The sequence below is a fragment of the Lonchura striata genome, chromosome 1 (assembly GCF_050655825.1).
Source record: "Lonchura striata isolate lonStrDom1 chromosome 1, ASM5065582v1, whole genome shotgun sequence".
Classification (NCBI taxonomy): domain Eukaryota; kingdom Metazoa; phylum Chordata; class Aves; order Passeriformes; family Estrildidae; genus Lonchura; species Lonchura striata.
The window spans coordinates 87,706,942-87,731,982 of record NC_140703.1 but is presented as its reverse complement, the minus strand read 5'-3'; the positions used below and the strand labels follow the sequence as shown (position 1 = coordinate 87,731,982).

Below are 25,041 nucleotides of genomic sequence, written 5' to 3'. Positions count from 1 at the left end.
GCTGTGATGTGGCAGAAGAATGGGGATAAACTATGCCTTGAGAGCATATGTATGAGTGGAGAAAGTACCACCATCTCCCCAGCCATTGTACTTGTATAAGCCCAAAGAACTTGACTTTCTGTCAAATTTTGATTGTGGTGTGAATTGTCACAGTACCCTCTCTTCTGAAACAGCAGGAAAAGCCTCATCTGCAGTCAGGGAGAGAGCATGAACAGGAATTGGACCTCATCTCAGCTGAAAAACTAGCTATAGAATAGAGCATCTCAAGCTGCAATATATCTTCTATTTACATCCTCCATGGTGGGAGGGAGGATCTGGACAGGGTCCACTGCAAAGGCAACAGCTGCAGGGAGGTTTTATAGCCACGTGGTTCTACTAGACATGGCTTCCTGGTATCAGGAGATTGATTTAAGACAATTCCTACAAAATAAATTCTTTTCGTGTATTTCAACAAACCACCAGTCAAGGGTAAAACCTCTAACTGCTCAGAAAGACCAATAACACTTAAAGGATAACAGTTTCTTAATGTCATAGAAATACCAAGTTTCTTAGTACCTGCTTTTTTGTAGCAGCAAAAATATACCTCAAGATAATAAAGTTCGAAATCGGAAACCATGTAAGCATTGCTAGCTTGTGCTGTGGACTTGGTTCAGTTGCTGTCCATGTTCACATGCTCTTTATGAGTGACAAGGTTTTATCCTTAATCCCAGCTAAGTCATGTGAATCCCAGCTAAGTAATGTGATTTTATGAGATTCTTCCTTCTTGTCCTTCCCCTCCTATCAGAGGTTGATGTCAGCAGCCATCATGGAAGAATTTGAAATGGTAGGTTTCCCGAAGCCTAAAAAAAGAGAAAACAAGCCAACCCACCTTTAATGTGTATATTCATACACATACACACCCATACACCACAGGTCTGACTGTATGAGATGGTGTGTGTGAGTGTGCCCTTGTGTATCTCTCTACTTGTGTGGAGGGAGGGTAGGAGAGACACATTTCACCATTTTTGGGAAGGCAAGGATTTCATGTTTGGCAAGGCAGTTCCTGGCAATGCCAACCCTCTAAAAAAAAAAACCCATTAATGAAGGCTTGCAGATACACAGCCAGTTTGGAAAAGCCTCAGCCTGCTACCAGACCAGGCCCTTTAGGAGTCAGAAGACTTATGTCTGGATCTTGCAAGCATTTGATCCACTCAAGATGTTTTTCACGTGGATGGAGGTGGTAGTCAGTAGAGAGCCAGAGCTACTCAGGAAGGAGCAAAAAAGCTCCATCTCTTCAGGCAAGAGATTCCAGCACCCTGATATTGCACCTAGTTTTCTCACTCGTGGTGGTAGTTTGCATCATACTTTGTGAGGTCAGATGCTAAGGATCCAAAAATTACGTTCTTCCTCATGAGTAAGCTTTAGCATGATCGGAATGACTCATCAGGTTAAAGGGTTGTAAGGTCAAGCCGTTTATGAAAATACTCTTTTAAATATTGACTGAGTTTTCTGAGAATGATATTTTGTGTAAAAAAGCATGAAGAATTTAATCTAGTAGGTATTTAATATTTAAGGGGGGTTTTTGGTCAAGATTTGTAGGTCTATAAGCTGTAGACTTTCTTATTTTTTTCTTATTTTTTCTATATGTAAATAAGGTGTAAAGCAAAAAAAAACACCCAAAAACAAAACAAAAAAACCCAAACCAAAACAAAACAAAACCAAACCAAACCAAAAAAAAAAAAAAAAAAAATCCAAACCCAACATAGATGCTAGAAAATACTCAAACTATCCAGTATATTCAGACTTATTTAATTAACTTGTCAGGCTTGGTTTTTACCAAGCTAATTCTGTGGCTATGACAAATTGTATCTTCCAGATCTGATTATTCATTAAACATCTACTGTGAATTTCAGCTTCCCTCATGCTTAAAAAACAGTACATGTATAATGGGATTAAGAATTAAAATATGTTTCTTAATTTGATTTAATTTATGACTTTCAATTACAGATTTTAAATTCTAAAGCTGCTGCAGAACACATCAGTTAACTATACTAAGCTAATTAACAATTATAATAAGGTTTTTTTGTCTGCAGCACATATATTTTCAGACCTGAAAGAAATGACTGGATTTCTTATTACTGATGCTAGCTTAAAAGCTTTGGGTTTTTTTCAGTGGTGGGCACATTTTAATCCATTTTTGGAGTAAATAATGAATGACTGAATATTCATTGCATTTATCAGAGAGATTCAATGATGAAATTAAACGTCATTTTAGAGTATTGTTTTCCAGTGTTTCTTTGAGTCACATAGTGAGGTCATGGGATGAACAGTTCCTTGCTGTACTATAGGATAAAAACTTTGCTGTCCTGTGGTTAGGGAGCAGGATTAGAGTTGAGGTTCTTGGTAGCTTCTGCTCAGAAAACCCAGCCTGGCCCAGCTCACACAGAAAGCTACAGGGAGGTTCCCTCATGTTCCTACAGATTCTGGCTTAAGTGGGTAAGAGCTGTGTTCCAGTTGGTACATTATTTTCTTATGTCTGTTTCTCTGGAAAAAGTGTTTTCATGCTTTCCAACATGAAGAGGACATATATATATATTACATATATATATGTCACATATGAATTTATTTATTTATTTATATATTTTTTTTAAAATAATGAACTATTTTCCATGTTTGACTAATTTTATTTTCTCCATTCAGAGCTATAAGAGAATGGTAAGTACAATCTTAGGTAAAATTTGCATAAGAAATTATTAGCAGCAAGCAGCCAACCACCATTTCATTATACTCACAGGAAACCCCTTCACTTCTCAACAAAACAAAAATGTAAAAATGGGACTCTGTGTGCAAAACCCAACATTATTGCTGCTGACTTCAGCTGTGCTCCTGTCATTTATGACAGTTGTGTAGTTTGCACAGGTCTTCACAGGCTGAGAATATGCAGAGAGAAATGCAACATTTTTTAAAATGCCATTAAAGTAATAAGAAAGAAGCTGGACACAATGTTATAAGTTTAAAAAAGAACACAAGCTTCCCAGTGTCATTCTGACAGATCTTTTAATCTGGAAAGGAAAATAACACCTGGACAAGTTGCCAGAGGTTGCTTTTCCTTCATAAGTAACTTCAAAATACAAATGAAAGACTTTTCTAAGAGATATTTCCTGCTTCAACTACTGGTACTGGGCTGGGAAATGCATTAATTCAAGCAAGTGCAACAGCTTGTGTTAAGAAGACCTCATCAGCTCTAAAATGAACTGAAAATCAATAAATGTTTGTATCTTATGAACCAGTCAGGATTAAGATTTGATGTCAACATGTCAATGGGTTACACTTCTTACAGTCCTTTTATATGTGATTTCTATGAGGATTATTATCTCCTTTCTCTGCATAACACCTTCCTCCATGGCATCTTCTTGTGCATGGAGGAAGCCCCTGAGGCCATCTCGTCTGCTTGTAATATGTTTTCAAGTGTCTTTTCTGCTGTGGTGCCTGCAAGAAAACAGCTGCTGTTTAACAGTTTGAGTGAGGTAGCTGTAAAACAGGAGCTAAAGTAAAAGCAGAGAAACTGTGATACAGAGGGTTTTTACACATTTGTCAATATTCCTCTCTCCCGAACAGTTATGGTGCTGTTCTCTTAGAGTCTGATCTACCAAGGGCAACTTAAGTGCAACACAGAGCACTAAGAAGCTGTAGGAGGTTCTTATAAACATTAATTAAATATTTTAAACCAATTATATGAACATCCAGATCCAATTAACTAAGGCTGATTACATAAGCAGACATTTTGCTGCTGATGGTGTTTCCTCCCTGCTTGGCAAAAATAGCTGGAAAAGGTTTTTTTCTGATTTGTAAAAATACTTTGTGCCACTGCCAGTTTCATAGTAATATGAATCCAGTTTCACAGACTCAGATGGAAAGCTCGGTTGAAGCCATAGTAGGCAACAAGCCCTGACTAGAAGTAAAATAATCCTTAAATGCTAGGTGTTCCTCAGTGACAGATTGAAGGGACTGCACTTAAGGCATTGGCTGGCATTCATGATGATTTCTGCCTTTCAGTTTTTGAGGAAAGAAATGAGTTCTGCAGTTAGGGATGGTTTTAATAGAGAAAGATTCAAAAAACCTTTCTGTATTCTCTGCCTGACTCTGGTGACTCCACGTGTGCAGCTGCCCAAGTCATTTGACTTTGGGCAGAAGATAACACCTGCCTCCTCATGCTGCCATGAGATTAGCCTCACGTTTGTAAAGCACTTTGGCAAGATTAGAAGCTAAGTGTTATTTGGGAGCCCTATGCTCCTGTTTCTGACACCACCCCAATAGCCAGGGCTTCAGCCATGTCTTCTGCAAGCCCATGGCAGAGGATGCAAACAGCCTCCACCATAGCCACTCTTTTGAGGAAGCCACCTTTGTGAGGCTATGCTGTGCTTTAAAATTATGGCTTAATTTGCTCAGCTTGTCTTTGTTAATATGTAGCTGTATATATTTTGATGTCTTCCATTCTCTGGTTATATTGAGGAGGTTTTTCTTTTGAGAAGCAGCTCTGATCAGCGGGAATATGAAAACAGAAGTAGAAGGGCAGAATAGTTTTACACTTACTGTCATTTTTCAGATGTGTTACTGACCTGCCTCTTCTGCTTTGGGAAATGTGAATTGTCCTTCCTCTCTTTTTCTAAGCATCTATGTGTTTGCTTGTGCTTGTGGGAAAAGCAGCAGGGCAATGACCTAATTCAATGTAAATGAAAGGGATTTCCTAGCAAAGGATGGTAATTGGCACAGTACTGCAGGTGTGTGAAAGCACTGAATGATAACTTGGGACTACTGAGAGAGGAAAACCTCTGCTGTAACAGAGCTACAATCACCTCGCACTTTCACTAATTGCCAAGAGCTGGAGCTCTAAAGTGCCATGCTATTTTTTATATAAAATCTATTAAATTGCTACATCATAGCCATTTTCTCCAGCTGTTCCTATCAGCCCTCATTATCACCGTCCCTCAGTAGCCAGTTTCAAACATGAATGCAATTCCTGCAGCCTTCCATACATGAAACTCCAGTGTTAGAGGACACTGTAAAATATAAAAAGGAGAGAATAGCTCAGCATAATATAATGAAATGGGCTGTAGTTCTGGCTGCCCCTCTCAAAATTAAAGGAATTATCTTCCAAACACAATGCCTTGCCTCAAAGCAGACTCTCACATACCTCTCTCACTGACATTCTGTGTCATGGGGATGCTGATGGTCACTCTCGCTTATATTTTCAGCAGTCATCAACTGTGCAGGTTTTCAGAATAGATAATACATATTGTGTTTTTGTAATAGTTCTTCATTCTCAGGTGTGAACATCTTCTAAACATTTATTTTATCTCTTACTAATTCTATCAATCTCTTCCTTTCCCAAAAGGTTCTGACGGTACAGTTATGTGTTCCAAGTATGAATTTCTTCAGTGTGATAGAAATCACAGGACAAAATAAACCAAATAATTGAAACAAAAGATTTTGTTGGAGCATTGAAAAATAATTCTGTTTTTCTTGCTACATGTGCAGATCCATCCAAGCACAGAGGGGGCGAAATATGTTTTTGTCTTGCTCACGGATCCTCATTTGACCCATCAGTTATGACCTCTCAGTTCAATATGTTAAATCAAAGCTAAATTCTGGCTCATCCTGGATTCTGGTTACCAGGATGCTGATAATATTTTTCAAAACCAGATACATTTTGGCAACATTTTGGTGCTGCTTGTTCATAGTTTGTGTCCAAAAGTGGAATGGGATCTGTGTACAGCAGGGAGATTTGTTCTGTTTCTTTGAGACTGCTCTGGGAAGACCTGAAAAGGGAAGACTGATGGAATCTCTGGGAGGACACTTTACCAAGAAGTCAAAAGAGGGAGAGCAGGACTTATTATAGCAGCTTACTGAAGAGCTCCTTATTTGCTTTTTGAGGCAAGAGAATTTTCTATGCTTACCACTGTGGCACTGTGACAATACCAGAAAAAGAAAGGTACTCAGCAGTTGGGTGTACCTGTCCTATACTTATTTAAATACTTGTCAAAGCAAATGATTTCACAAAAAGATTATAAACTGTAAGGACCAACACCCTTTTCCTAGTTACCTGCATATTAGAGCGCATTTGTACTCACTTTTATGGCTAAACTCAAAGCTTTCTTCAGCATTGAGACCCTTTATTTTGCTGACACAGACCACAAAGTGTGGATACAGCGTGCAATGACAGCCTTATATAAATATTCATTGCAAGATCACTTCAAGACAGACAGAATTTAAGAAGAAGAAAATTAATAGAAGAAAAGAAGCCCCAGTATCTCTTGGTAAATAAATATCCTGGTCTTCAGCATAGTCTTTCAGATAGGCTATCTCCTAATTTCCCTCCTGAATAGTGCTTTGGATAGTATTTGAGAAATTATGAAGGATAATGAATAAATTGATGATAAACTTCTAAGAATGAAGAAACAGGACATAAAGTTATTCATTTTATGGATGAGTAACAGCTGAATCACAACAGAGGCTTGAATTGGCAGACCCTCTGAATATCTATTCCAAGTGAAATACCAAAATAAGAAGTCATTTCAAAACAAAAAAATAAACTTGAGGTTGCCCATGGAAGTAGACTTTTTTATATTTTTTTCCCCAGGATAACATTCTGAATGACATATTTGCTTGTCCTTTATAAATTTTCCCCCAACTTCTTTGAACAGCCAGTAGTTTTGGCTCTTTACTATGAAGTGACGTGATAAGCTGAAGAGAAGGAAACAAAAAGTCCTGATTTCCTCAGAGTTTTTGTACTGTTGAGAAGCCAGGACTTGGAAGTCCTGGAAAAACCTTCACATAAGCATCTGTTTTGGAACCTGGAGCTGAGGTATCGTGGGATAATTCATAAAAAGAACACAGACTAATCATGAGGGCCTTGTCATTTAAAGGCTCCAAGTACTTTTTTTCTGCAATAGCTTCTGCTCTTCTCCACATCCCACAGTGCATTCCAAGGCTACTATGATAATTGGAAGTATATTCCTGTGTGTGAAGTGGACTTTAATTAGCACCTAAGGGGCACATTCTGGTGCTGTGACTCACGTGGCATGGATGTCCTTCTGAGTGGCTCCATCACAGCCTGTGGGACTGCTCATGAAGAAAGGTACTTCCTGGCCCAGACAAAGGCTGGCTTGGAAGCTCTGAGCCACCCAGATGGGACAAGAGGCTCCACTGGATCTCCAGCACGCAATGCCATGGCCCGGGGCCCTATAAAACAATAGTTACACTAACACTTCCAATTATTTTGCTCAACTAATAAGCAATGTGAGTGGCTCCAGATTTTAAGTCTGTGAGCAATGTAGAAGCACTGTAAAAATTGGGATTGAAGGCAGCTTTGTAACAAGCTAATAACTTTGACTATTACGTGAGTCATCTGTAAAATGGGCCCTGAGTTACAAAGACACACACCAACTGTGGGGGATATCACGGAAAATTAAAATTAATGTGACATAAAACTATTTCATTTACAATAAAAGTACTGCAGATGGAAGTGATGGGAAAAGTGGGAGGGGCAAAAATCCATGACTAGTATAGTTATATCCATACATCTGCCTCCCAAAGGCAGGTTGCAATTTCAGCTCAGTATCAGCACCTCCTGCCAGCCATGCAGCAAGACAGCTGTGAGCAGACATCCCAGCTCCTGCTCTGTGGAATGAAGCTGGCAGCCATGGTGAAAAGGAATAAAAGGCACTGGTTGAAACAACAAGCCTAGTCGGCAGGATCTTCAATCATGATGTAATCAATCTCTTTTTTTTTTTTTTTTTTTTTTGTTGTTCTTGATGCTATTAATTGCCTTTTCAAAGCCTTTGCAAAATGCACTTTCCTGATGATAATGAAACATCCTTCCAGAATCCATTCTCTGGCTCTTTCCTTATTCTAAACCCACATGCATTGAAAATCCTGACCTGGAGGACCATAGAGCAGATGTCACTGAATACAGTTTCTTTGATGGTTATTACAGAATGATGCAAGTCACTGTCCTTTTCATGGACATCCTGTGATAATCCAGCAGGAAGAACCAGGGCCAAGTTATAAATCACCTGGGCAGTGTCTCAATTGCACTATCTCTGAGAGGCAGGTCCTGCCCATAGTGACACCTTGGGATTAAAATGTCAGCAAGTACTTCATGAAAGTTGTTATCTATTAATTATTTCACATCTCTGTAGAATATTTATGAAACTATGCTGTAAAGAATTATTTAGACTTGAGAATTATTATATTAATTGTGCTTAGACTGTAATTAGAATACACTGAGGTTCTTCTACATCTCTTCTAAATGAGCTCAATGGTAGTCAAATATTTTTAAATCCTTTAGAGTGAGGAAAGAGATGAAGTTATTTAAAAACAAAGTCCTGCCAAAGAGTACACTGAGTAACATGTCCGTCACAAATGTAGTAAGGAAATATATGAAAATATATTTCCTTACTAAAAGGAAAAACTAAAAGGTAAAAAACAGGCCTTAATTGTTTAACATATTTCTTTCCAGTATTATCAAAATACTGTGCAGGATTTTATCAACACCAAATCTATCTAATGTTGTTAAAAGACAGTAAAATGCTTTAAAATATGGCATTAATAGGTTTATTGTCCCCTGTTGAATCTAATGTAAAAAATACTATGTGAAAGTCTAGTTATCTGTCAATGAGACGAAGCCTCTTTTATATCTTGCATTTTGGAAACGACACCACTTTTTTCTAAATGAAATAACTGTCCAATATATAAGCTGCTAGGTAAAGAACTGTCACCTATGATATATTGCTTTTGACCAAACAACCCTTAGCATGAATGAAGGTAATTATTTTGTTGTTGAAAACACAGGTCTTGGTGTAAACACAGTGACTGGGTATAAATATTGCTTTTGGGATTGGTATTTCTAATCCTCTCAGTGATTGTTGTTGGGCTGATGCTACATTTACAAATGGAAACAAATCTTTTTAAACCCCTTTTGTCATCAAGCTTTGCAATCTCAGCTTAAGATTTAGGCAGCATCTTTGAGACTTTGTTTTGGCACGTAACTCCCAGCATGTCGGGTCTGGCAGAGCTTCAAGGCCCTTACACAGCCTCGTCCCATCCTCCCTGCTGCCCTACGGAGGCTTGGCGTGGACGGGAATGGTGGGAGCGCGGTGAACAGCCGAGTTCTCTGCTGCTGCAGCACAGGGAGCTGCGTCTGCAAGCAGGCTCCTCTTGCCAAGGCACAGGAAGGGGTGTCTGCCCGGCCTCCTTGCACAGATCAAAGCCCACTGGTGGGACCACACCTGCCCATCATTCCCACCATTTCTAATACCGGAGAGAATGCAAGCACTCCCTCCTTTGCAGAGGTGGAAACTGGCACACTCAGCATGGGCAGCCAGAGCACACGTGGGTGTGGGGAGATGGCTAACTCATCTCTCCACTGACTTGCCAAGGAGGGCAGGTGACTGGCCCTGATTAATCACCCATGTCATAGATGACTGAAGTCATATAAGGCAAACCCTTTCTTGTAGGCTTAAGTGATCAGCAATTGCCACCTGCAATTCTCACCTCCAGTTATCCCTTTTGATAACACCATGATACTATACTCTGCATGAAAGTAATACTACTTAGCTTAAATAATTTTTCAAGCTGATGGACTGTCCTTTGCTGACAAGCAATGGCTGACAAGCAATCCACATCAACTTTACCTAAACCGGAAAAAGCTGGGTTTGCAGTTTTCCACAATAAAATTCCAACCTGGTCTATACTGAAGCAGTTTACTGATATAGGAGTCTCATTTGTATATTAAAATGTTGAATTTATTGTTACATAACATTATATATCCTGCAGAATGGTAGTGGGACATTTTTGCTTAGCTCCCATTCCTCTATTCCTCCCTCCTGTTGTTCTTGTTATCATCTGTGCCTTCCTGTTGCTCACCATCACACTGTGTCCCCCTGCAGCAGCCATTGCTTTGGGGTCTTGCCCTTATTTTCATTGGCTGGTGCTTCTCTTACCCCATCTTTTCTTTCTGTAGTTTTGGCAGTAATACGACAATATTACACTATTTCTTGTCTTGACTTGATTAGAAATCTTAACATAACCACTTTGATTTGCTGTTGCAGTGAAGATCCCCTGTTAGCTGCTATACAAGATGGGCAATTTCTTATTAAAAAAATGCTTTTAACAATTACTGGTCTTCTTTTCTTTGTAACAAGGATTTCTAGTCAATTACACATTTCTCTATAGAAGGCAGATGATGTGACAGAAATGTACGTAACACCCTGGCACACGCTTAGGAAAATAAAATACAATGGAAGAATTCCTTGTGCATTCATGATGATTTGATTTAAATATGGTTAGTGGGGTCACAGCAGAGGCAGAGTTCAGTGACTGCTCTAGATATTTATAAATAAAACCACCTGACTTTCATCAAGACTGTATCATTATAAATCAATGTCCTTTGAGTTAAATGCAGTCTTTAGATATTATCAAAAAATTGTCTCCAACCTGGCTGGAACCCCAGAGACTCTAAGGTATCTTGATAACTTTGTCACACATGACCTCTCTACCCTTTCACACGTGATACTGCCAGAAAGACTTTGGAGTTTTTGAAGGCAAGTCAATCTGTTGGTTTGCACAAACCACTGCAGCATTTTATCACTGCTGCTCCCTAGTCCTTATGATAAGCCCAACCTTCCCTTACTAGGGGAAATTGTTCATTCTCCATCTTGCCTTGAAAGAATGAACTTTTAGCTTTAGCTTATCCTAGTGTATTCAGCTTGCTAAGCTATTTACTGGCTTTTAAATGTGTTGGCAGAATATTTGTTTGGCTTTTGAACTCTTCTGGTACCAAACAATTGAAGCATCTTCAGCGTAAACTGCCACAGCTGTGCCCCAAACATCTCTCCACATCCAGTGTTTTTATGATGGTGCAAAATGAGTGTCTCAACCCAAAGCAAATTTTAGTAAGGCTTTTACATGCTTTTATTTCAAATACATCATAGAAAATTTCCCCTCCAGTGCAAATTAATCTACTCATGCATTCATTCATTTTCTCACTCCTCCTGTCTCTCCATTTATGCCTCATTATCTTCTTTCATTTCTACCTTGCACTTAACATCCCTACTCCTAAGAATAGAGGAATGGGCAGGACCTTCTTGGTCAGTCTGCCCCCTTTTATATTAGCCTCTATCTTTTAAGCAGCTTATGTTCCACCAATACTCTAGCTTTAAGTCTGTTCCAGATCTTCAATTTTTTCTCACATTTAAGGATTTTGTTTTGTTTTCTAAACTAGAGTTTTAATGTCCACCTTAATCTCCTTCATTTGCATGTTGTACTAGCATGGAAAAAACCCAACAACCTTATTTTCCCACTTTTGCTTTCTGTGCTTCCCGGCTTCTTTACCTGTATTGGTATTACTCATTCCTTGATAAACTACTATGTTTCAATGCCCTGTCCTGGGGATTCACAGACCAAAGGATATTAGCAGGCAGATGTTAGTAGAAGTAGTCAGGGACTTTTTACACATGTTAACTAGAATCATCCTGTTATGGGAAGACAGATAGGAAAATGTCATGGCAAATAATGAGATAAATCCTCACTGGAAATCAGTTCTTTCCAGCCTTCTTAAAAATAACTCCTCAGGTCAAAGACAAGCTCTAAGTAAGAGTGGCTTTAAAAAACGAGAAGAACATCACTGACAATGGACTTGGGGAAGAACAAGAGTTTTGAGCCTCATTCTCCTTTCAGTATAGTATCTCGAGTACTGGCCTGGTGCCTGCTAGCATGCTTTTGATCTTGTGCAAGCAGGCTACATGAAAATAAATTAATGTGATCTAGGTACAGCAATATCACCCCAAGGCAATAAGGAATCAGCACTATTTGTATCTTTCATCCTCCATTCCAGAAGACACGAACACTGGGTGGGTACCTGGGAGTAGTAAACTTTGATTTGCAGTGCCTGTCTTAATAACAAATAACATTAATAACTTAATAACATGGAGCCTTGCAATATTTTCATTATTTTTTAATTTTCAATTTTGACTGATCTGTTATGCACTATTCCAAGAAGCATTGCTTCTTCAGTGAGAAGGTCACCTCCATTAATACCTGGTCATAATACATGTGGTGACTGGAAGACAGAAAGTCATAGGGATGGAAAAGTTCCAGTTTGTAAACACTTCTAGTTAACCATAGATTAAAAAAAAAAAAAAGTAAAAAGAAGAAATTTGAAAAAAAACCCTGAAGAACGGTATATGCATATTCAGCAACTATGCTTCTTTCAAGATTGCACTGGTACATTCAGGAAGTAGCAGTGTATGACTAAGTAGAGGAGACATGCACAGCTCAAAAACATGGGTGGGCTGGTGAGGACAACCACTTGCTGGCTTCTGTTGGAAATGCAACTCTCTTTCCTCAAGGCCTGACACTAGATTTTTAAACATGGGCACTAGACATTTGCAAGTAATGCCCAGCTTTTCATTATCACTATATGGCTAACAGTTTAGTCCTACAGCTATTATAGTTTTTTAGACAGGACCAGTTCTTCTATGGTTGATTTACCTCTGGTTCTTAAATAATCTGAAGAATTTTTTGTTAGAAATTTTTTACAAGACTCTTGAGGGGTGAGAACCACATACACTTGAAAGGAGTATTTTACTGATTTGATGATATTTTTATGCGTTATATATTCTGTGCTGATCATCTGTTTTCAGGTATATACAGGGTTTTTTTTAAGAGAATCACTGTAAGCAATGTATAAGGACAGCATTAACCCGGGTCCAGTCCATCTTGTTTTTGTTCTTTTCCTTATCCCTTGCAACTGATTCCTGTTTCTCTTTGAAAGGGAGTCAACAGGAAGCATGACACTTTGGGGAAGGATGTGTGACAGCATAAAACTTCCTGGTGAAGCTTCATTCTTTGTACTATCATAGCCATAAGCATCAGTGCCATGAGTACCCTTACCTACTGATCCTGTGTACCATGAAAGTCTCTTTCTTAATACATGCGCAGTTAGATTAGAAGTACCACATACACTGCTTTGCATGGATGAAGAAATTTTGCAAGCTTATGTTAAATGTGGTATTAGTTATCTAAAAGAAATAAGTATTATGTTAAAGAGTTGTTTTTTTTTTAATGAAAGACAGAAGAAGAGTGTATTATATCTTTATTTTGGTTGTAAAGGAATCATCATAAAACACAAGCCAACAGTTTCCTGTTCTAGCACCACTACAGAGAAAATGCTGAGAGTGCTGATTTTTATCCATAAGAAAAAGTGATCAAATATATTTACTGACAGGTGAAGTACTCGAGTCAGAACGAAGTCATACTTGCTCATGCAATCTCAGGATGCATGTTACAATGACATCATAACGTTTCCACCCATCAAAATCACTCTGTCATTCAGCCTAAAGGTCAGATGACAGAATGGCTCCAGATTTAATTTTATCATCTCAATTGACAAGAAGTCAATTCCCACTTCCAAGTTACTTGGATCCCCCACCTCCTTTATTATTCAGCCTTGCCTCATTGAGCAGGCAGCATCTGGAGAATACATTCTTCATTTTCACAAGTTACAGAGCTGGCAATGGCCAAGTCAGGGCTTCTACATGAACAATGTTTATGAGATATGCGGAGAGCATTTTATTTTCCTAAGAATTTCACCTAAGAGACAAAAGCCAATTGATTACAAAGCCCGTGGGAGCCAGAAGTAGCTTTGCATTTGTCAGCCTTTGCCCCTGGGCTTGTCAGGCAGTTCTATAAGCCCTGGAGTTCAAAGCATTCTAAGGAATGTTTTCTTGCAACATATTTTGTTTAGCGCAGCCAAGCCTCAAGTGAAGGTTTTTGGCACACTCTGTGCAGGGAAAGTTTCAGCACATATAATCACTTTTTAAAAAAACTTGTTAATTACTACATTTACAGACATTTATGCATGACAATGCATGGAGCTTTTCTGTATAGTGCATAAAGAATTACCTGAGTGAGGAATATTGAGTGATGGTTAAAAAATTCGCTGGAAGCAGCATAACAAATCAAGAGAATGACTAGCTTGATTTTTGGGCATCTACTTACAAATCCATTGCACTTATACTTTTAAGAGAAATTTTTTAAGCCTTCCCCCAAAAATATGCGTCTCTACAGAAGCTTCTGCTATGGCAGTCATGGTGTCTGAAAGGATTCTGAGAACATACAGTTCTACTGTTTTTAATGATATGATGGGAAACTGTTCCATGCCTGAGAAATAAATGCCTTTTGTATACCTCAGGGGAAGAGTTGTGCAAGCCCAAATCATTTGCCATGCCTAGGCTAGTCTTTAAACTCTTGGTATGAGAAACTGGAGCTCCAGAAAGTCATGTTCCCATCCCAACTGCATGCCTTATAAGGAACTTCTCTTGCCTGTCACTGTTCACCAATCCTGGCGAGTTGAAGCCAATGCTTTGGCATGCTGCAGGATGGCCTGTTGATGCATGTTTCCATCTGAACATCAATACATAGGTAAGGCTGATCCATTGATTCTATAAAGTGACAGATCTTTTATTACTCTGTGATTGCATAGTAAATGAGAGCAAAACAGGTAACATGTAAATCTCAGCCCTATCTGTCTCTCAGCTGGAAACTGAACTAACAAACATTTACAGACCAAATACTGCAAATACGTATCTGGGATTCTGGGTTTCTTACATCAACAAGAACTTTTTAATACCAAGTTCAGGTTTATGGTGCACATATTTTAAAATAGTTTTTATTTTGGTTTCTCCAGGAGAGAGGTGAAGGAGATGGGCCTGTTCAGCCTCGAAAAGAGATGACTGAAAGGGGACCTCACTAGTGCATATAATTATCTAAAGGGGGAATGCCAAGAGGAGGGAGCCAGGCGCTTCTCAGTGGTGCCAATCACCAGGACACAAGTCAAGGGCTAGAAACTGATGCACAGGAAGTTCTACCTGAATATGAGGAAGAACTTCTTTACTGTAGGGGTGACCGAGCACTGGAACAGATTGTCCAGAAAGGTTGTGGAGTCTCTCACTGGAGATACTCAAGAACCATCTGGACACAATCCTCTGCAATGTGCTGACCTTGCTTGAGGAAGTTGGACCACATGACCCGCTCTGGTCCCGTCCAACTTGATTGATTCTGTGATTGTGAGAGCACAGCAACTCCCCAGCCACTGTATACTGTTCCTCTGGCTTAAAGAAAGGATACGCGTGGCTGCTCTTGTTATAAATATTGTCAACGGCTTAGCCTAAATTAAGAATTAACGAGACCAGAAGGCTCGAATGCTCTATACATAGATTTCTGTAACTCTCCAAGTTGGCCTGTGTATTTCTGGCTCCCCAAGGAATGAATGCACGGCGTTGTGCAGGCGCCTGTTGAGGATGAATTTATTCCGCATCGGTCTCGCCGCGGCAGCAGCGGCAGGGGAAGGGGCAGGGTGGGGGCAGGGGAAGGGGCAGGGTCAGTGGTCCCGGAGCCGCCCGTGCCCGTGCCGGTGCCGGTGCCGTGCCGGTGCCGGTGCCCGTGCCGGCGCCCGTGCCGGTGCCGGTGCCGGTGCCGTGCCGGTGCCGGTGCCGGTGCCGGTGCCGTGCCGGTGCCGGTGCCGGTGCCGGTGCCCGTGCTGGCCCTCGGGCGGCTCGGCCCTCGCGCTGTCCCTCCCGGCGCGGGGCGCGGCCGGGCCGTGCCGTAGCAACCGGGCGGTGTCCGGGCTCCCGGCGGGCCGGGCAGGCGGCGGTGAGGCCGGGCTGGAGGCAGGTGAGGGCGGCCGGGCGGGCGCCGCCGCGCTGGGGGAGGAGAGGAGCGGCCCCGGTCCCGCCGCAGGTCAGCGTGGCCGGGTCCCGGCGCTGGCGCAGGGCTGGCGCCGAGCCGCGGCCCTTCAGCCCGGAGGCCCGGCTTCCCTTCCCCGCCCGTTGCCGTGCAGTGTTTACAGGGACGCGGCCGGTTGCCTCAGATGGCCGCAGCGCCGGTGAGCGATCTGGCCGGGGCTTACCCTGGTCCTTGTGCCGCTCTTCCCCTCTTCCTCAGGCCCTGCTGTGGCTTGGCTATGACACACCTCTGCCCTTCTTGAAAAGGGACCCCATCAATGTATAAATATCTAAAGGGGGGCGGGTGGGGAGGATGTGTGCCAGGTTCTTCTCAGTGGTGCCAATCACTAGGACAGGAGGCATAGGGCAGAAACTGATGCATAGGGAGTTCCACCTGAATAAGAAGAAGAACTTGACTGTGGGCATGACTGAGCACTGGAACAGAATGTCCAGAAAGGTTTTGGAGTCTCCCTCCTGGAGATATTCAAGAGCATCCTGGACACAATCCTGTGCCTTGTGCTCTCGTGTAACCCTGCTTGAGCAGAAATTGGACCAGATGACCCACTGGGTTTTTTGCTGACCTGACCTATTCTGTGATGCCATGATTCCGTTTCCTCAGTGGGCAGCCACCAGCCTCAGCTCCCTGCACTCCTTTTATCTGTGTTTCAGCGCTTCAGGTGGTGTGGGGCAGCTTCTTGGGCTGTGAGGTGTGTGGGCTTTCCCAAGACATTCCTGCCTGTCAGGAGCAGCCCAGTGGAATGACCTCAGCAAACATTGCCATCCGCACATGTTACACTCCGAGCCAGTGGTGGGTTACGGCATTAGCAGTTTGTTTGAACTGGCCAGAGCAGAAAGGGCAGAGGTGCCCAGATGAACTCTGGCTCACCTTTTGAAAATAACCTGTTTGGATTCAGATCTTGGGTGGAAGGTTACCCCAGCAACCATTGGTTTTGAGCTCACTGTTTCCAAGACTTAAGGTAAAACTCAGTGTTTCCATTGGAAGTTGCTTCATCTGCTTTCAAATGCTCCTTTTCATACAGACCTAGCATTTCATGTCCAGGTGTTGTTCACAAGGAACACAAGGGGGTGGTGCCAGAGGCTAAGGCAAAGGAAAATCTGTTGCCATACCTTTGGGCATCTGGAAAATGAGACAGCGCCTGGGATTCAATCTCTGATGCATGCTAAACTTTGTCTTAGCTATTACCATAAGAGCACTTTTTCTGTAGAAAGAAAAATGGCACCAGCCTTGTGGCTTGCTGTGTCCTTTCACTATAGCATTGTCTGCCCCTGATGCCAAGGCTAGTCAGGAGTTGTGCTGCACAACACCTGGGATGTTAAGGTGCAGAGTCCTGCTTTTTTTAAGTCTTCTCTGATCTTCATGCTGTTCATGTCTTTCTTCATGAGCAGGACAAAGATTGGAATGGTTTGTATGTTTCCATACGGGTATTTAAACACATATAAGAGGAATAAATAGTGTGTTCCATTCTGCAGTAATGAAAGAGGGAGAAGGCTATGTCTTTGGGTTAAATATTTTATCCTTTTTTTGCTTTACTGTGGGAAAACCTGCTTAATAACAACGACTAACAGCTGTCCTGCTAGTGATTCATAAAGTATCTCTCATTCATTCATCTTACTTACTAAAAGAAAAACCAAAGCATTGATGTCTCAAAGCAATACACTCAGCCACTGTATGCTACCTTGCTTTGTCTAGCATTTTGTCTTCTTTTCCTCTCCTGTGTCTTATTCACACTTGGGCTCTATACCAAGTTCACACACATAATTCCTTTTCTTTGTGACTCATCTTGTAGTTTTATAGGCAAAGTTATGAATCTCTGCACAAAATTGCATCTCAGATATTCCCAGGTTTAGTCACAAGTTGAATTATAGCAAAGGTAAGGTATACTGCAAAGTAATAATAGAATATTATACAGCTGGCTGACAGTATGCCAAAGCACCGTGCTCATTTTTTCTAGCATATTGGCTCTTTTTAATGATGATTTGGGGTGAAGGAAGGGAAACAATATTACCGATTTCCTGATTTCCCACTTTTAAGCTTGTGGATCCCTGTCAGATCTGACTTCAGCCTTTCTTGAGATGAGGAGTAGTTATCATTTTTATGTTATTTTTTTGCTTGCGGAAAACCATGATCTCATCATTCTTCAGTTTATTATTGGCTGGGCATGTGGAACTGGTCGCAAGTTCATATTGACCTGTACATGACAATATTTTAATTTTTTAAAACAATGATTCCTCAAGGTTTAAGAATAAAGCAAAGAGGAGCTGCCAGTCAAGAGATCTGTCATGACTGCTAATCCATCTAAGAGACTTGCCTGGAGTGACTGTGAGTATTTCATCACTATTTTTGCATAGATTCTATGTTCTCCTAGAAAACTTCCAGTTTCCTTTGGAACACTGTGGTGTGCATGCTGGCTGTATACAAGCCGTTCTGAAGCTGTGCCACACTTACCTGGGCTGTGTATGAGGTGCTGTGCTGGCCATTATGTATTTTTGGGGCAAGAAACTGGGAATGACTGCTCAAGTGATTATAAACAATGCCTGACTGTATTCAAAGCTCGAGCAGCTGCAAACCTACACCTGCCTCTCTCTAGAGTTAACATCTGTCACTGCTGCTTCTGCACAGAGCAAAGGGGGGCTGGTGAAATGCCAGCCTCTACAGTCATGCCAGCCCATCGTCCTGCTGGTAGGACTGGTGGCTGTGAAAGAACTCGTGCCAGTCCACACTTTATAGAAGCCCTCTGTCACTGAAAGATGATTTCCGAAGATAAGAGTCATTTCCTTTATGTAGTGGTAAATGTGGAACTGTCTATCTAAGGAACCTTTGGAACTGGGTTGGTTGTTACAATACTTGAATTTAGCAGGGAGTTCTGATATATTCCATACTAGGCTGAAGGTTATTTTGGAGGCATTAGAGACAGAAGTACCTTTCTTTGTATTTTGAGTTGGTTTGATATATGTAGTACATTTGCAGGCAGTTTACAGTATGTGGGCAATGGAGGACTGGGACACAGCAGATGATGTTGGTACTGGGGAAATGTAAAGAGATTTCCAAAGTCCACAGAAGGTAAACTTAGATACAGCAAGGGTATTTAATCAACTAGAGCCTGCTTAGCTCATGCAGAGTATTTTGGGAATGAATAGGAAATACCAAAGTCCTCCTAGAACCTCTATGCTGAAGAACAGAGGCATTATTGTTTGTCATTGCTTCCATTTCTGCCTCAGCAGTCTGGGTCTGAGCTGCTGCTGCTGCCAAATGCAAGTAGAACTAACCTAACAAACCATACTGCTGTGCTCAGGTGTGTTCCATGTCTTGTAGAAGTTAAAAGGAGCCGGGACCTTCATGTCCATGATTTCTTGTGCATGCACATGATCCATCACAGCCCAGAGCAGGAAACTGACAGAACAATAATTTAAACTTGAGGCAAATGATGTGACCTGAGGGAATGTTACCGGCCTTGCAGTAAAGTCAGGTTCTTCTGAGGACAATACTATTGCTTATGGGAGTTCAACACAAAATATTTAGGAAATACTTTTTTATTGCATAATGCTTCTAATGTGTATGTAGTGATGGTCTGACAATCTTTGAATGCCTATTGTGTGTTCTGATTTCCAAGACTTAGGAGAGATGTCTTAGGAGTTGGAAGAAGTGCCATTTGGCAAACTGGACTTATATTTCAGGGCTTGAATTTCAACATACAAAAGACATTTAATAAATTGAAAGTGAAGGTATGTGGATGAATAGAAAGATCTAACAGCAAGTAGATGTGTAGGACTGAGATCAGATTTCCAGATTAAGGACATTATTCAGTATAAAAAAAAGAAAACGAGGTGAGCTATACATGACCATGGAATACAGGTAAAGAAAAGAGAAATTAATCTCATTTGGTTTTGAAATTGTTTGGTTAAAATATAAATGTAGTGTTTCCCTCATTTTTCTTTACAGCAGATGGTTTTGATTCAAAGCACAGACAAGATCCTGAAGATTCCCACAAGGTCCACAAGAAGAAATCAAAAGAGAAGAAAAGGAGACTGGCAGTTGGTCAGTGGAGAACAGACGTACAGTCCCTTGTTTCTTCTTCTAAATGGCTTCAGTGTTATGGTCTCAAAAGAAACAAATTGTCTCTGTCCCAGATTTTGTCCCAGATTGGATTCCAGCACAGGAAAGGTATAAGACAAATCAATAATAGGATAATAAATCCCCCAACTTTTGACAGTCTGGAGAACCACACTCATTCTGCATGCCAGTGTATACAGTGGAGATTTTGACATTGTCTCTTATGATAATGGCAGAAATAGAAGTTGTGTCCACAGATGCTGACATTGCCAGTTCAGAGAACTGAGAAATTCTTCCTTTTGATATGAGAAGGACTTAGGGTCTGAGAATGGCTTTCCTTACTCAACTTTACTGTTTCTTTACCCTAGGCTGCAGGTCTCATCCTCACCAATATAGTTGTAGCTTGGAAATAACTGGTGCTGCTGAGACTGTTAATCTTTTTCTTGCAAATAACACATGATAAGATCTCTGTCTCCTTTCAGATGGCAGACATAATGTATGCAATGCCGTAATCTGTGGTCTACTATTGATCATCAGGGTTAGAAAATGTGCTTGGGAATAGGATATTATTTCTGGGTATCCAGCCTTAGGGAAAAAGTTAAATTTAATTAAAATTCAGTCTGATTTTCATGCAAAATTAGACTATAGAAAAATGTTCCTTTGCAGTTATCTGACAGCTGGAGGGAAAGAGTTTGCTAATAATTATTAACCACTGCCATAATGGTGCTTTGCAGAGCATGCTAATATATTCTTTTCTTTGAACAGCTTGCTGCCTAAGAAGTTTGAATTGTAATGTATTGCCATAGTTCTAGGTTGCATAATTTAAGGTTTTGGCTGGCTTGTATCCATGAGGCATTCAAAGATCGCCAGTGCAGTTCCTGATATCTTGTATGCTGCAGATGAAGAGGAAGCTGTTAAGCAGGGTTAAAATTGTTACAGTGTTAGGAGCAGAATGTACTAGCTTGGCAGGGCAGCATGGTGTACAGATAACTGCTTTATGACGCTAACTATTCCCACCCCTAATGTTTTCCTATCAGTGGAGATTCTGGAGAAGATTTCTAGCTACTGAAAAGTGCAGAGTGCAGCCTTTTCCTTAGATGCACTGACTTCTGCACCCATTAAGTTGTGTAAGAGAACAGCATTATCTGTACCAGATTTTGTATTTGGTTTGACAGACAAATATTTGCAAGTCCTGTTGTGAGATTGCCCAAACCTCACAATACTTAAAGTCCTGTGAAGCTTTTTGGCCTATAAGTAATTAGATGTGGGTTTTTTCCTCACTTCTGACTAAACTGGGAGGAAGCAGCAAAAACATGGCTGCTTTATGGGAGGAAAATGAACCAGGAGCCAAAAGGGACTGCAGCCCAGGCAGTGCCCTCACTGAACAGGATGCAGTCCTGCATCAGGGCGAGGTAATTAACCATGTCTAGGGTCCAGCCAGGGAATGCAGCCAAGGACAACAAGAGGTGCAGCCAGAGGTTGAAAGCCTCAGGTCCCCATCATAGATATAACCAGAAAATAAAACAAAAACAGAATATCTCTCAAGTTTCTTAATGCCAGGAGCTCAGTACTGATGCATGTGCCTCACACATGGATGACATACACATCAGCTTTAAAAATACCTGTTTGAAGTAGTCCTGAAGATTAGCAACTTGATATTTTGTAAATTTTACTATAGATTATGTGACCACCTTGGGGAAACCTGTGGCTTCTCGATATGCAGATGGTCTGTTTCCTCAATACAAGAGAGCACAGGATGGCAGCGTGTATAATGTAAGTGTGGCTGACTTGTGATACCTTCCCTATGCACTTAGAAGTTATCACTGTAGCAGAATGATGAGACTGAAATGCTTTCCTGTGACAAAAAATATATTCATTCTTTGTGAGATCTTTATATTTTGATAATTTTTTTCTTCTGTTTTGTCAAACTGTTAGTGATAATTATCAGTGGTAGAAAAGTTAGATATCTTTTTCCCTTTCTAAGTCTTAGTCTCTTGCCTTGGTGCAGCATTGCAGTAAATCTCCAGACATGATTGCAGTTTCTAAGCAACATCTACCCTGTCTTGAAAGAGGGAACCCTTAGAGAGAAGATGCTCAGAACCAGTTTTAAAAAAATTGTAATCAATAAAACAAATGGGGATGCTGAAATAAGGAGACATAATGTGCTGTCATTGCCAATGCAAAGCAGTGCTTTGCTTAGTGCCAGCAGGTCACAAAAGCCTCAGCCTATTCTACAGTGACAACTAGCTGGATCTCTGCCCAGGCTCATGTTCTAAGGAATGTCTTAGCAACAGCTGCTGGCAACCCCATTGTTAAGAGGATGGATTCTGATTGAAGAGATGTGCATGTGAGTGTGGAAGGGAGAGAGTTAATTTATAAAAGATTTTACAAAAGCAAATGGCTTGTCATTTTTTCTGATGACTAGAATCACTTCTGATGGCATCACTTCTGATGCTTAAAAATGGGTAAAGAACCATTTCAGGGAGCCTTTCTCCCTCATTTTATTCCCATTAATTCAGTATGAAATATCTACATAATGTCTTTTAATCTTAGGACATGTTGTGAGCAGCAGGAAAGGCATTTTTGCTACTATATAAAATCTATTCAGATCTCTGTTAGGATATTGAGTACAATGTTGTATAGAATTACTACATGCTTAGAGGAAACCATTCAAACCAGAGTAGGTACTGAGAAGAGCTGGTAGGATGAACTGCAGTGGAGTGATGATCTTATAAGAGGGCTTGGTTGATGCTGAAATGTAAGCCTGAAAGAAGACAGAAGAAGGGTAGTATTATTGCCTTTGAATGCTACAGAAAGGTAAATTACAGGGATAGAGAGAAACTGTAGTTTTCACTGCTAAAAGTCATGATAGCCCAAAAATAAATGGGTATGAATTAATAAAATTAGGCTGGACAGTCAGAGGTTTCCTGGCCCTCAGAGAAATGGAAATCTGCACTTGCTTACTACATGTGAGGGAGTATTCTAAGAAACCTGCTTTATTTTAAGTTGGGTCAATGTAATGCAATAAACTTCTTTGTATGAATTTAACTGTCATAGGAGGAAACTGGATTTCTAAGGGCTCCTTCCCAGGCTGACATTCCTTTGGCAGACTGCCTGAGACTCTGTATCTGGGAGGCACACTACAGGGCCCAAGCTGATATTAAAGAACACAGAAAAATACAAATGAGAGGGAGAAGTGTGCAGACTGACACACAGAATATCTTCTCCCTGAGAAATGTTCTTGTTTAAAAGCATTTGTATTTCCAAAGTTTTGCACTTAGTCCTGGAAAGGAAATTAGTGGTAGAAGGCAACAAGTAAATCAGCTCACATGGGCCAGAGATAATTGGGGAAATCTGTGATGTATTTTTAGATCCACAGGCCATGGTAAATGTGTATACACTTATTCATAGGGAGGATGTGCTGGTTTTAATTTTAGTATTGAATCTAGACTTGACGTTACTGAAAAGATATGGGAGGTTTTAGTTGTTGATTGCAGTTATCTGAACTAAATTTGCCTAAGCACCTACCAGCAAATAGTTAATCTGTAATGCTGGGCATTGTTAGTTGAATAATAATACAAACAAGAAATGTTCAACGTTTTCCTTTCAAATGCTAAAGACAAGATGGAGATTGAAGTGCCCTAGAACCAAACCGTATGCTGCCTTGTATTGCTGTAAAATTTTTTTAAAAACCAGTCAAAGTTCTAGTCTCAGAAGGTACAAAGTTTTTGTGTCCTTGTTTGTTCACCCATCTGCTCTGCAGCCCTTTCTACATCCTAGCCTGTGTTCAGCTCATTCTAATTGCTCCAGTTTTGAGACAGACAAGTCAGACAACCCACTGGCACTGTCCCATACTCACATAAAAAGATTATGAAAAGCAATTAGGACAAAATGCAGTGCCTTTTCTTTATAGCTTAGATGCATTTGTTAAGTATTTTCTCTTGAAACAGTGGAGGGAAAATGGGTTGTTTTTACTGCTACCTTAGCTGGCATATCTGACACTTACAAACTAGCTATGCAGCTGTGCAAAGCTTGGGGCTGCATTTGTATTATTTGTTTTGATGTTCAATTTCCTTCTCTCCCTTATTTGAATAAAGCTGACGGCCAAAAAAGAACTGATTCTTCATTTTGTGGATTGTCTAATTGGAGCTATTGAGCTATATAAGCAGCGAATTGAATGGTTAACCAGTGAGAGCCGGCAGATATTTGGAGTGATTCAAGAACAGTGCATTGTCATTGTGTTGGATTTTGGCACTGCAGCTCCAACTGAATTTGATCTGTGTCGGGATGCACTTTCTATGGTGCTTGTGGAACAGGTGATACAAATTTCCAGATTCAACCTCATTCGGTAAGGAGAATCAGAATCATAGAATAGTTTGGGTTGGAAGGCACTTTCAAAGGTGATTTCATCCAACACCCCTGCAAATGGGCAGGGATGCCTTCCACTACACCAAGTTGCTCAAAGCCACATCCAGCCTGACCTTGAATGTTTCCAGAGATGAGGCATCTCCCACCTCTTGGGGCAACCTGATCACGTGTTTCAGTGCCTCATTGTAAAAAAATTTGTCTAGTCTGAATATAGGTTCTTTTGGTTTAAAACCATCACTCCTTATCATATTGCTACAGGCCCTACTAAATAGACTCTCCCCATTTTTCTTCCAAGTACTGAAAGGCCACAATCAGGTCTCCCCAGGCTGGACAGTAAAGTCCATGTTGGCCCATTGCTGGAGAATAAAAAGGAGTTCCAAGTTGTACATGTTTGGATAAGGTGCTTTCTGTACTGGAAATTTTCATGGTTCATGTTATGCTAATATCTGTAGATTTCCCTCATGGATTCCCACACAGATTTCCCACGTAATTTTTCTGGCAATATAGCCATGCTGATTTTGCCACTTCTGTGTCACAAAAGGCCACTGTTACCCTGAAGAGCAAATAAAGGGTAACAGAACACAAATACTGACACATCTACAAATTCAGAAGGATTTGCAACAGCAGTAATGCCCTTCAGATGTTGCAGTATTAGTAAAACAGTGAAGTTCTATCTGACCACCTATTGCTTTCTTGTGTCTTTAAACATTACAGGTTTCTGCCTTGCAGCTAAATGTGCACTCCCCCAAGTGCCATAGGCACAGGCATAGTCATTTGTATTTCTGTAGATTTCCATGGTCACAGAAATCAGTAGCAGCACAAGGAAACAATAGTAGA

At 40.7% G+C, this 25,041-nt stretch overlaps 1 protein-coding gene across 13 annotated transcripts in view; it reads left to right on the top strand.

The window, feature by feature from the left end:
* The first annotated feature begins 14,315 nt into the window (after positions 1-14,315).
* The window catches only part of VWA3B (von Willebrand factor A domain containing 3B), a 66,534-nt gene continuing 55,808 nt past the window's right edge, over positions 14,316-25,041 (top strand). For 3 of the 13 annotated variants that reach the window (XM_085557535.1, XM_085557519.1, XM_085557491.1), the window contains exons 1-5: positions 15,569-15,714; positions 18,021-18,105; positions 19,726-19,947; positions 21,515-21,609; positions 23,934-24,184. In XM_085557535.1, the coding sequence (XP_085413661.1) occupies positions 18,066-18,105; positions 19,726-19,947; positions 21,515-21,609; positions 23,934-24,184 (608 nt within the window). In that variant the 5' untranslated portion in view covers positions 15,569-15,714; positions 18,021-18,065. Of the gene's footprint in view, positions 14,464-15,568; positions 15,715-15,775; positions 15,926-18,020; positions 18,106-19,725; positions 19,948-21,514; positions 21,610-23,933; positions 24,185-25,041 lie in introns of those variants that run through there. The other 10 variants (XM_085557510.1, XM_085557522.1, XM_085557529.1 and 7 more) reach the window with 10 other exon arrangements.